Below are 13,233 nucleotides of genomic sequence, written 5' to 3'. Positions count from 1 at the left end.
AAGTGACAGGACCAGGGCATGTGAGTGCATAATTCCATATGGGTGCGCTGGTAGAAACCAAAACAGGTTTTTCATCTGTTCTCAATGGTCCCGTTCCCTCTGCTTTTACTTTTAATTACTTCTTAAGTATGTAACTATGTAACGTCTGGTGGTGGGTGGATCCATTGCTCTATAGTTGGTCTGTTGCTTTAACTTGCATCTCAGTTACTGGCATTTTGGTTGTTGAAATACTACCTTGAAAAAACATGAATTCTTGAGCTGTGTCACCTTTCCACAGATCTGACCTGTAACTTGGTCTGATGGTGTCACCTGTTTGTATTCATGGAGATTCATACGTTTATTACCATACTGTGGAACATCCCAGGCAAAACAATAACATCTCCATGGAGACGGCAGGTCACGGACCCTTCACCAAAGAAGTCTCATATAGAACTGCAAAAAAAAGAAAAAAAAAGAAGGCAATTTAGACTTTAGAATTTATCTTAAACATACAGTCAATGGTTTCTACTTGTGCACTCATATTCATTTACCCACTCAGAACAACACACTTATAGTGCACATAATATTCATCTAAAGGGGTTGTCATGGTTACCTCACCTCTTATATGCACTAATAAGGATAATTTCCTTCTTTCTCTGCAGTACATTAGCACATGAGCTGTGGAGTGTTACTACGTCACATACTCCTCATGTTGTTCCTTGTGCAGGTGCGTAAACTTCTGGAGCTGGTGCAGTGCAAAGGGGAGGCGGCCTGTGACTACTTGATCTACATCATTCATACAGTTGGAGATGCCTATATCGATCTGCAGCCCTGGCTCAAAGAGATCCACTATGTCCCCAGTAAAGACGTGTCTGTCCTCAGAGTGGACAATACAGACCCCAGTAAGTTTATCTCTATGCTTCAGTCTTTTGTCAAATGCTCCTGGATTTGTTTAAAATGTAAACTTTGACCTGAACCCTACGATTAACATCCTAAATCTCAAATCTAGTTGCAATGCTTGATAGAAAGGTTACACGTATGTTATATTTTCTCATAATTGTTCATCCCTATTTGTTTGGATAACACATTGCTGTATGACTAAGCAGAACATTATGAAAACACCCTTAGTATCTACAATATTGTAATTCTTCTTGATATTTGTCCTTATCCAGTCAGCAGATACAGTGACAAGCAAAGGCGAGAGATTAGCCGTGACACCAGCTTCATCATGTCGTACGGCCAACGGGAAGAAACTCGCCTGGAGGACCTGTACACCGACACGCTGATGGAGCTATTTAACGACACCAATGAGAGCCTTGGATTTTTAGACACCTTAGACCATCTCCTCACTGACCACGCTGTGTTCAACCCACTAGGAGAAACTGTCTATGTCGTCGGTGACGCTGGTGTGGGAAAATCCATTCTTCTCCAAAAGCTGCAAAACCTGTGGTCGAAGAAGGAGCTGGTTACAGACGCCATTTTCTTGTTCAAGTTCCGTTGTAGGATGTTCAGCACTTTTAAAGACTGCGAACAAATCTCCCTTAGAGATTTGTTGTTCAAGCACAATTGCCACCCAGATCTTGACCCTGACAATGAGGTGTTTGACTATATCGTCCGTTTCCCCCACAAAATCCTCTTCACTTTTGACGGATACGATGAAATTCAAGACGATCTCGAGCGGTTTAAAGTTCCTGATGTGTGCTCCCCAGAAGAGAGAGCCCACCCATTCCAACTTCTCGTGAGTTTACTCTCCGGCAAGCTTCTTCAAGGCTCCCAAAAGGTCCTTACGGCGCGAACAGGTATCGAAATGCGACACAAGGTAGTCAAAAAGAAAGTCTTTTTGCGTGGATTCTCGCCATCGCACCTCAAAACCTACATCCAATTACATTTCAAGGACCAAGACCAAAAAGAGCACGTTGAAATCCAGTTAGAAGCCAGCCCCCACCTGTGCGGACTTTGCACCACGCCTCTGTTCTGCTGGATCGTCTTCAAAAGCTTCACGCATCTGCACAGCATGCACGATAGCTTCGAGCTCCCAGAATCTTGCATAACATTGACGGACATATTTCTGCTCCTGTGCGAGATGTTTCTGACTCGCTCAGCCCCGCCTCCGTCGACCATTCAAAAGAAAAATGTCCGTTGTGCATCTGAAACGTTCAAATCCAGGCTGAAACCACTCGCCGGATTCGCCAAACTAGCTCTGCAAGGGTTTGAGAAAGGCAGTTTCTATTTCAGTCAGGATGAGTTGAGGGTTTGTGGGTTAACCGAGGAAGATGAGTCGTTGGGGTTTCTTCGATCTGTCAGTGAATGTGAGACCGTAGAAAATCCAGCTACGTTTGAGTTCCTCCACTTGACGTTACAATCTTTCCTGGCTGCGTTCGGGCTAGTTTTGGATGAAGAAGCGCCCCCAAACAATATATTAATGTTTTTTGCAGAGTGTAGCAGAAACAGAAAATCATCATGCCTCCCTTGTGACCTTTTTCACAACCTCTCCTCAAAGCCAAGAGGAACCAGAGCGTCCCAGACAAACAACCATCTGCAATTCACAAACTTATTTCTGTGCGGTTTGCTGTCGAAACCAAAAGCTAGCCTCATGGGGCATCTTGTACCTCCAAAAATGTTGAAGAAAAAGCAAGCACTTCTCAAATCCTACCTCTCAACAAGCGTGAAGTCACATCTCCACGGGTTACCGGCTCACGAGGTCACAGAAGGCAAGTCTGTCCATGTTTTGCCCAACTTTCTGTGGATGTTGAGGTGCATATATGAGACGGGGAGTCGAGAAATTGCCAAAATGACAGGCGAAGGGATCACAGCGGGGTTTATAAAGCTGGGATACTGCAATGTTTATTCAGGCGACTGCACCGCTTTGAACTTTGTGTTGCAATATCGACGCAAGCTGCTCGGCCTCGATATGGACAATAACAACATTAGCGACTATGGAATTAAGCAGCTCAGGCCATCGCTGTCCAAGATGACCATAGTTCGGTAACACATAACACGTCTTTGTTATCTGTACAAATGTTGCTTTTGGCTAACAATGTGTTGTTTTTCTGGTCAGATTTTGCGTTAATAATCTATCCGACAGCAGCATTGAGGTTCTCGCAGAGGAGCTGTGCAAGTACAAAGTGGTTGAAGTCTTGGGGTAAATGCTTTTGTCAAACTTGCATCTCCAGAAGTGCAGCTCTTGGTCTGTACTCTAATCTATATGTTCTTTGTCTCATTTCAGGCTTTACAACAATTGCATAACAGATGCTGGAGCAAAGCTTGTGGCACAAATAATTGAGCAATGCCCCAAGCTGCACACTGTGAAGTAAGGATAGCAGATTTAACTTCGTTAAAATCTAAGCTATCTTCCACGGAGAGCGCCGCATAGGCCTCTTGCGCCTTTCCACTCAATGTGCACTGCAACAATAATGTCCACATTTCTTTTGGCCATTTTAAAGTTTCAGCCACCCTTTCAAAAATTGTGAAATATTTATCCACATCCTTCTCATTAAATTTGGGAACCAAACGAATATTTTTACTCACATCAAACTCGGTTGCTCTGGGTTCCCGAGAGCGATGCTCAAACTCCAACTCGCAAAGTCTGATTTCCGTTTGCGTTTCCAATCTCCTCTGCTCCAACTGCACCTCCTTTTCTCTCAAAGAAAGCCGTCCTAATTCGAGTTCTAGCTCCTTCAAACGAACCGCCTCGTCTGGCGCCCCAGGCGAGGACAAACGTGGACTTTTAGGCCCACCTGCCGAAAGCAACACTCCCCGCTCACCTAATGCGGATAATAACTCCTCTTTTATCACCGCCTTTTTAGCTTGCTTAGTGACAAGGACTTTATAGTGCTCAGCCAATAAGAGTAATTGGTGTTTCGTACAACTGTAAAAAGTTTCCAAAGTGGGTGCATTAACAAACTCATCCAGGTCAAACTCCATGTTTGACCCAGAATCTTACAGTCTACCGCAAAGATGAAGGCAACTGCACAACAAAAACCACCACACAAATAACTTACAGTCGAAAACCTTCTCAACCTGCACACAACTCAAAACTATCACTAAGGACGCTCTTAAACACCGCCAAGCTACCGCAAAACAAATGCCCAATTATGTCAAAAATATGACACAATCCAAAAAATTACCTTCAAAAATACCAAATGGCAATTTACGGGCACCAAAAAAACTACCTTCTAGGGTTTTTAATTTTTTAGACGAGCCCCCATAAATATGTTATGACCCCGAAGAGAGGTTTAACATATTTAAACGGACACGGAGACGAAGACAAGTTTAAACAAGTTTATTAGGTTTTCACCAAAAATAAATGCCAAATTCCGAACCCCCGTGCCCTAAAAATCACCCCAAAGTTATAAAAAGAAAGGTGGACCTGGTGGGCCAGCCAAACAGAAATAAAATAGGAGCGACACCGGGCCAGCCCCGTATAGGGCCGTCGAAGCCGGTGCCGACACCTCTACCTAAAGCACAAAAATAAGACACACCAAACCCCCTATCTAGCCCCAAACAAAAGCGAAAATGGGACTACCGGTCCCACCAGGCCAAACAAAACAGGCTAGTGCTATTGCTACTGAGAGCCAGCTGGGAGCAGGCGAGCCGAGTGCGTCAACGAAGCGGGACCGTAGCGGGATGGGCGGAGCCGAGCTGAGAGAGAGATGAGCCCATCCGGTCTCCATTTAAAGGCTCCAGGGCGCGCACCCGCGGCTGGGAGCCAATCTAATAAAAAAACTAAACAGATCATTAGACAAAACTGAACAGATCAAATATTATTATAACCAATAGGGAGGAAAAGTGCCCAAACCTAACAGTGACATTTCATGGAAAGCTTTTGTGTTTTACATTGTTGATAAAATACCTTGTTCTGGCTTTGGTCTTAGACTTGGTAAAAACAAGATCACAGCTGCGGGAGGGAGATATTTGGCCAGCGCGATCCAGAAAAGCACATCCATTTTTGACGTGGGGTAATTTGAACTACTACTTTACTCTCTTTTGTGGTTTATATACAGTATACCGGTATGTATGCTATGATATCTCTGTAAAATCCCTCTTTTTTAAAATTTGAATACACTTTTTGACACACTCATTTCATAGTCAAAATGTTTTAGTCAAACTGTTCGAATAAAAACTAAACAGAGACAAAACCAAGACTAAAAATCCTAAGTAATAAATCCTAGCTCATTTGACTCATTTAGCCTTTTTCAACACTGTTTTTATTGTGATATATTTACTTTGTAGCAATCATGATTAGTGCGTTACTATTCCAACATATTTAATTGCACTGCCCTAGTTATTAAAAGGCACATGATTTTTTGTGGAGACTTTGAAGAGATTTTTTCACACCAAATAAAGTTCTAATTACGCAAGAAGTTTTAAACAAGGCACGTAAACTATGGGTGTATCATGTGTCTATTTCAGGATGTGGGGAAACGCTCTCGGTGATGAAGGAGCCTTTGCGTTTGCTGAAGCTTTGAGACACCATCCACGTTTAACCAATCTCAGGTCAGGGACTTCCTCTTTTCTCTTCTCTGCAGCAACTGTGTGTTTGAGTCAAAGCACAGACACAACTGGTCAAATATTACCGCTACTTCAATACAAGTGAAGTCAAATTATTACTTAGTGTTTGCTGTTGAAACTACAAATCATTTTAAAAAGTTTGTGAATAATATGGCTTCAAAAATAATGAAATACAGTAGGTTATTTGCTAAGCCAAGATAAGCGCCAAAGTATTTTGGCGTTTTCCTGTTCAGTTTGTAAAGTAATGTCAGTTTTGTCAAATATTACACACATTTGGTTATATTGGGTACATTGGAAACATTAAATCAACCTATATTTCATTTTTTTTTTTTTTTTACAATTTCCAAAACAAAAGCAAGAATAAGCCAAATCATACGTAGTTTGTTAGAATTGCAGACAATCCCTAAAACTGTGACTTTGCACCCACAACCTCTACTTTTGACTTTTTCTGAAATGTAGTGACTCAGAGACTCAAGTATCATATTTGTCTTTCAAATGTAGTGGAGTCAATGTAAGCACTCAGATCCTCAAAAACTGTACTTAAATCAATTCCCTTTGTTACTGAACATCTCTGACCACCACTACTATTACTAAAACTACAACAGCAACTAATTCTACTACTACTACTCATAATGCTACTACTGCTGCTGTCGGTGCAACTGACGCTGTGACTAATATGTTTACTGTCAGTTGAATTAGTTTCCCTCTGTTCTAGTCTGTCTGCCAATGGCATCACTTCAGAGGGAGGGAAGAGTCTTGCGTCAGCCCTGAAAGACAACAGCAGCCTCAGGATCTTCTGGTATGACACTTTGATCCAAAACACACAAGAAAAGCCAGTTGAACTTGTTATTTGCCGTCACAGGCTGGTGCAGAATGATTTATCGGATGAATCTGCCCGACACATGGCCGAGCTGGTCCGGGCCAACACTGGACTGAGCCACCTGTGGTAAATACATGTGAAATCCATGTCTATGGTCCGCCTTTGAACAGAGATTTTTAGTACTGAAGACATTATTTATTGAGTAAAATGGGGTGTGGCACTGACAAAACTACAAGCTCACAGGAGTTTGTGCCATGACAACAAAGACATGCATTTTAAAAACACCTCAAATAAGAACAAGATGTTTTAGATTATTTATACGGTATGTAGACTTAGATTATGGAACGGCTTAAAAGAGTGTTCAGATATTCACAGATTTAAAGCACTTTTAAACACTCAGTAGGTACAAGCATGAAGAATAACAATAATTCATTGTGTGTTACAAAATAAAAATAATACATTCAATTAAATTAATTTAATAAATTAAATAACAAAGCTCTTCAAAAAAGAGCTTCATCCCAGCAGCTGTTTGTTTGCTAAATAAGCTGTAACTTAATTCACTTAATTGTTCATTTGTGTGACCCTTTTCATGCTGACTGTAAATGTTTAATTGTGGATCTTTGTATTGTTTTATACAAGATCTTTCTTTTTGAACAGCACTGGGGTACTTTCCCTTTTTTTAATCTATGATCTTATGTTTGTTTTTATTTCACTATGTGTGTGTGTGTGTGTGTGTGTGTGTGGTGTATGGAAGCCAAATCCAATCCAACTGCAAACCATTTCTACTTACCGTATGTTCCACACTATAGCGCGCACTGGATTATAAGGCGCACTGTCAATGAATGGTCTATTTTCGATAATTTGACATATACAAGGCGCACCGGACTATAAGTGTACCACACAAAATCGCTTCGAGGTCAGTAAGCACAACCAGAATTATTGTACTTTCCAGATTGTATATCACTTCGGAGTATAAATTGCACAGGCCAAAAAATGCATAATAGAGAAGAAAAACTTAAATATATAAATTGTACTGGAGTATAAACTGCATTTTTGGGGTACATTTATTTGATATAATCCAAGATCAAGAACATCAAATAATAAAAGAATAAAGAACATGGTGATTAGGTGAACGTAAGCTAACGTAACAATGAACTGTGGTAAGTGTTAATATGTTACGTTAACATACCAGACAGTTATTCAGATAACTATAGCATAAAGAATATGCTTTCAACCGCAGACAATAGGCACCGCACGGCAAAAGCACATGCATCGACCGAGTTCAGTTTAGTCGTGCCCTGAAGAGAAAGCTGCGTTCATACCTCATACATCGTCCTTGTTGAAGACTTTGTTTTGGGCCTGTTCTAGTCCTGGTTTAGTCCTGCTCCAGTCCAGGTTTAGTTCCAGGATTAGCCTCGGTTTAGTCCTAATTTTGATGCAGTGTTTGTGAAACTGTGAACGCAGCCTCAACGTTGTTTTGAGTAGTTTTGACTTGTACATTATACATACATACATTACTGCACGTGTTACCAGTGGCGGCTGGTGGTGCAAATTATAGGGGGGGGGGCTATTTGACATGACAGTGTTTTTTTTTTTTTTTTGATTGTCCAAAATTGAAATTTTTAACATGTATGTATCCATACAGTAACATTGACTGTTTGGATACATATTTTGAATCCACATTTACAACTGAATTAATTAAGTAAACACACTTTATTTCCACTTTTGTTAATGATAATACAATGACTTAGAGGCAGATTCCATTTGTGATAAAATACATTTTACACTTTATAAAATGAAAAGAGCAAATCAAAAATCTCAGTGATACTGTCACTATAGTACAGAGTAGACATTACTACATTAAGAGGAAATAAAAACACAAACATTTGTTGGTGTTTCATAAAACAGCTTCTAAGTGGCATTAGTTACCCTGAACTACATGTGTCACATTTACATTTGCATATTTAATCATCATAGACATTATTGCTGTATGGAAAGTTTTCATTTATGGCTTTCTTTCATGGGCTTTCTAATAACAAATATTTTTATCAATAGCGATACTTAATGCTTAGCGTTAGCCTTATGCAAGTAATAAACTAAAAAAAACACTCCTCTTTAGTGTGTTTGTTGTCATGGTAACGGAGCATGGAGTTTGACAGATCACATGTCTCGTCTCGGATTGATATGAAATCAGCAGCTTTCACTTCAACACGAATAAAGCCAGCAAACAGTTGAGCAGCTCATTCTGAGTCGTTTGGACGTACCTTTTGTCACAGACGTCTGTAGATGCAGTTTAAAGACGTAAACACAGAAAACACGGCGTGTGTGGCATTTCCGCGTAGGCGCGCGCACGTGCCTCTGTCTCTAGCGTAAAAAGCGTAGCTCCATGGCGTAAATACTACGTTCAAAAGGGCGCTGCAGGGATCTATTATAATATTGGAGCGCCCCATAGTCGCTATTTTCCTATGGAGAAAACCATAGTGACGTAGTCACTTTTGAGTGTGACTTGATAAAAAATCCTAAAAAATCCCCATTGCTTTTCTATGGGGCTCTGGGGCGCGTTACAAACCGCCCCACGGCTACGTAGAAAAGTGACGCAGGCTGCGCCAGGCAGCAGACCATACGGCGCACAAACATTTATTTATAGATATAGATATATGGATATATATTATTATTTTACACATTTACACTAATAAGAATATAAGATATTTCTGAATAAATTATATTGTTTTTAGACACACAAAAAATGGACGTAGTTGGCAGATTGACAGGGGCCCTTAATGGACCAGCCGCTGCTGCGTGTTATTCTGCACAATTAATCACAACCTCGGTGTCACTTCTAAACAACTCTGCAGAGGTAGAGGAAATGCCGGTTCTTCTTCTGCGTCGCTTAGAGCCTAGAGCGCCCTCCTGCGGATGTCATGTGAAAATAACGAAATATATCACATTAAAGTCACTCCGGAGTATAAATCGCACCATGGCGTTTATAATCTGGAAAATACAGTAATACATATATAAGGCGCACTAGATTATAAGGCGCACTATCATTTATTGGAGAAAATTAAAGGCTTTTAAGTGCGCCTTATAGTGCAGAAAATACTGGATGTATAAATGGGTATAAATTAAGTTACCTGAACCTGAACCTAATTCACCCATGTTTAAGTCCTGGTTTAATCTTGTTTGTAATACAGTTTATCAAATATTTACAGTAAGATTTTCACTTTTTTTGTGTGTGAACATGTGTCACGGTTGTAAGTTAAAACAGGAGTGTTATTGTAATGTTCTCATGAAGCTTTACATTGTAGAAGAATGGTGCATGGTTAGTAACTGTCTTCTTTGCCTTCAGGTTAATCAACAACAAGTTCACTGTAAAAGGAATCCGAAAAATGGCAGAAGCGCTTCCTGAAAATAAACACCTCAAAGAAATATGGTGAGAATGATCAAATAGTATAATCTTAGTAGTAACAGGCATTAACTTGTGTATTACAAAACTACCTTTTATTAACCAATTTAAAGAAACTTGACTGATTTCTTGTTGTGTATGCATTTAGTTATATCAATTAGTTTAGAACCTGATTGCAGTGTATGTATTATATAGTATTATTCTGACTCCAATGTCTGTTATACGGTTGTTTTGAAGGGGGAAACCCTCAGAGCTTTGTAAATAATGTCATACTTGTTTTTTTGTGTGTGTGGTGACAGTGTGAAGGGAAATCTAGTGAGTCCCGCAGAAGAGGAACAGTTTGCGAAGGAGAAGAGACTGCGTTTTCACTGAGTGGGAGTTGTCCTGCTGATCATGAGTGTACGAAACCAAGTGGGAACTGCACACTTCGCCTGGCAGACTACCGTCAGTTTAAGGACGTGTTTTAAAAGAAAATATGAGGAAGTGGTGCCCCAGACTGAACATTATTCACTTCCTCTGTAATCAAGGTTGTTTTTTTGTTTTATATCAAATGTGACTGTTGCTGAGTGGTTTGTCGTTTTTGTGTCACTGTGGGTTCTCTTCGACTTCCTTCAACCGTCCAAAGTTCAGCATATGTGAATTAGTTGTGGACGATATAGAGAAAAATGAATATCGTGAAAACATAGTCGTAGTTGAGGTTTAACTATTATACAAAACGTGAACGGACCATGACATTAAAAGGGCAGAAATATAATAATAGTGAGATTACAATTTACATTTCTGTTCAATCATTTTCATTATATTCTAAATTTACATTCCTCCAAAACAACGTTGCAATATTCAATATTTTTCTTCCAGTAATCAGCCAATGAACAAGGTACAGCCCTGACAACAATAAGCTGAAGGTAAATAATGACTTATTTATTCTGTTATTCTTGGTGTCGTATCAAAAATGTGTGCTTTCCTTTCAGTCAAATTAGAAATAGCTTTTTTAATTCTCACTGCAAGGGTAAACTTTGTTACACATGTGTGTTATGTTTGTGTTATGATTTTAAATACAGGGAGAGAAATGTACCTTTTGACCAAGAAAATGTGCATTTTACATTTCTCAAAAAGTATTGTCAAAAAGTAAAGGGAACACATTTTTAACAAGTACGTTTTTAATTGACTAGAGCCCAATCTGACCTAAATCCAACACCGCTGTGATGTTCATTTATCATGTATTTTGCTACTGAAAGTTAATTGTTTCTATTTATTAGTGTATTTGAGACCATGTGTTCTTTTCTGGGTTACCTTTTTTCCCTCCAAAAAGAGATTTCATTTTATGTATTTTATAATTACTCAAAAAGACTGTTTTTGGGCCATGTTTTGGGACAAAAAGTGTATATAGTTAGTATAAGATCAAAGTCTTTTCGTCTGATTTATTTAGTCTGTTCCATTCTGAGTCAAGGCTGGGATATTTGTTTTAATAATAGCTGAACCATGCAGTACTTCCGGTAACCTTATTTGCAGCTCTGTTAAATGGGAAGTTGGTAGTAGCTCCACAGAGTTGTGTCAGAATGGGCGGATTCCAACAACACGCTTGTGTCATCTTCTAGATGTGGGAAGAACTTTGGAATCCCCTTGTGAACGTTTGTCAAACTGTTTTGAGGTTTTCCACCTTTTAATTTAAAAACTGATTTCTGAAGAAGCACTTTCATTTTTCGTCTTAGTCTTTTATTCCTGACTTGGTTCTCAGTTTCACTCTCAAGTAGTCATGGTAACAGTAGTAGATTGCCATCAAAATGTAAGGTTATTTTTGCCATTTGTTTGAGACTTTCCTGTGGTAAGGCAAAAAATAGAATGGCCTCCTCAGCATAGGCCAGACCTTTTATCTTAATAAATTGTTACAGTAGTATAATTTAAAGGTCATACTAAATCCAATGGTAGAAGAAAAGCCCACTTAGACTTAAACTTTACACTCTTAAGCAACACTGGGAACAAAAACTTCTTGTTATGTGTAAATGTTATTTATTTTAGATCTGATCTTTAGACACAAACACGATGTGAGTAAGTGCCATATTACTATATATTCACAAATGTTCCAAAACGCGGGCATGGATCACAAATTTTAAATGAAAATAATCAGAACTATTAAAACGCCACGTCATGTGAAGTAGGTGCAGGGAATCTGTATTTGCTTCTTCGAGGTGAAATGAGACGTTCTCGCGCCTCCCTCGTGTGGAGAAACTGGGTATTACATGGTTCTTCTAAAAATACAAATGTATCTTTTTTGTTACATTAGAGATCACATATCTTAAAGCACATATTTAGTGATGTTATTTAAGGGTGTGACTACGTTGAACTTTTTTAAAAAACATTTTATTTGACCATCTTTGCAGAGAGAGACACACACACAGAGAGTGAGAGAGACAGAAGGGGAAAAAAATGTTTTTTTTTTTTTAATTTAATGCTGTACATTGCAGATATTATTTTATGTATAATGAGGTTTGTCAATGATAACAAAATAGTAAATTCAGCTCCAGACTCTGGGGGAGTGTATGTCTCCATGGAGATATTATTGCTTTGTAATGATCCACAGTTAAATGAAATTAATTTATCTTGCACATTTATTCAATTACAGTTGTTTTTACTGCTCAAACATATATAGGTTTAGTTAATTAAGTTTAATACCATACTGTGGGACATTCCAGGTAAAGCAATAACATCTCCATGGAGACAAGCAGATGAGAAAGTTACATCTTTAAATTAGTATACGGTAATGTGTTTTTGAGTTTATTGCTGTTTAACTGTATCAATTACCAGCAAAGTTTGAAATTCAAGATTATCACAAGCTGATTTTGGACACACACGCGCACACGCACACAGACACACGTGCGCACGCACACAGACACACACACAGACACACACACGCGCACACGCACACAGACACACGTGCGCACGCACACAGACACGCACACAGACACACACACGTGCACACACACGTGCACACACTTTTTATTAAAGCTGCCACAACATAGACACGGTCTCATTTTCTGATCATTAAAAGAACTGCTTGTTTGCAGAATGGTCCGTCCTGTTCTATTTTCTATTCTCTTTAAAATCTCCTTTGTCTTCCAATTTGAGCTTTTAATAATGATCAGAGATACTTCAACGTCTGAATCCATAAATCTGACTTTCTATTCCCAGGTTTTAATTTATAATATGATTTGATTTCAAAATTGAAAATTAAATCACAAAACATTGGATTCAAGTTTCGTATATTTTCCACTGATCTGAAGAACATTTTATTGCTAAACAAGACAAACAGGTCTGCGACAAGTTGGCCACTGTCCAGGGTGTACCCCGCCTAAGGCCCGAAGTCACTGGGATAGGCTCCAGTCACCCGCGACCCCAAAAAGGGAACAAGCGGTAGAAAATGGATGGATGGAAGACAAACAGGTAAAAAACAAATAGAAAAAAAAAAAAATCTGTTTCCTGTGGTCCCTAAACCTGCAGGAGAATATATTTTCACTTTAAT

At 39.2% G+C, this 13,233-nt stretch overlaps 1 protein-coding gene across 1 annotated transcript in view; it reads left to right on the top strand.

Moving 5' to 3' along the window:
- Positions 1-11,558, top strand: part of nod1 (nucleotide-binding oligomerization domain containing 1) — an 11,780-nt gene extending 222 nt beyond the window's left edge. The window contains exons 2-11 of the mRNA XM_072460847.1: positions 707-881; positions 1,152-2,964; positions 3,038-3,121; positions 3,206-3,289; positions 4,854-4,937; positions 5,392-5,475; positions 6,206-6,289; positions 6,353-6,436; positions 9,657-9,740; positions 10,013-11,558. Of these exons, the coding sequence (XP_072316948.1) occupies positions 707-881; positions 1,152-2,964; positions 3,038-3,121; positions 3,206-3,289; positions 4,854-4,937; positions 5,392-5,475; positions 6,206-6,289; positions 6,353-6,436; positions 9,657-9,740; positions 10,013-10,085 (2,649 nt within the window). The 3' untranslated portion in view covers positions 10,086-11,558. The remainder of the gene's footprint in view (positions 1-706; positions 882-1,151; positions 2,965-3,037; positions 3,122-3,205; positions 3,290-4,853; positions 4,938-5,391; positions 5,476-6,205; positions 6,290-6,352; positions 6,437-9,656; positions 9,741-10,012) is intronic.
- The last annotated feature ends 1,675 nt before the right edge of the window (positions 11,559-13,233 follow it).

This window comes from Eucyclogobius newberryi, unplaced genomic scaffold (assembly GCF_026437365.1).
Source record: "Eucyclogobius newberryi isolate DKJ021-1_F unplaced genomic scaffold, fEucNew1.0.hap1 SCAF_3, whole genome shotgun sequence".
In the NCBI taxonomy this organism is placed as follows: Eukaryota; Metazoa; Chordata; class Actinopteri; order Gobiiformes; family Gobiidae; genus Eucyclogobius; species Eucyclogobius newberryi.
The sequence above is the reverse complement of the archived record's forward strand: the minus strand, read 5'-3'. Positions and strand labels throughout refer to the sequence as shown.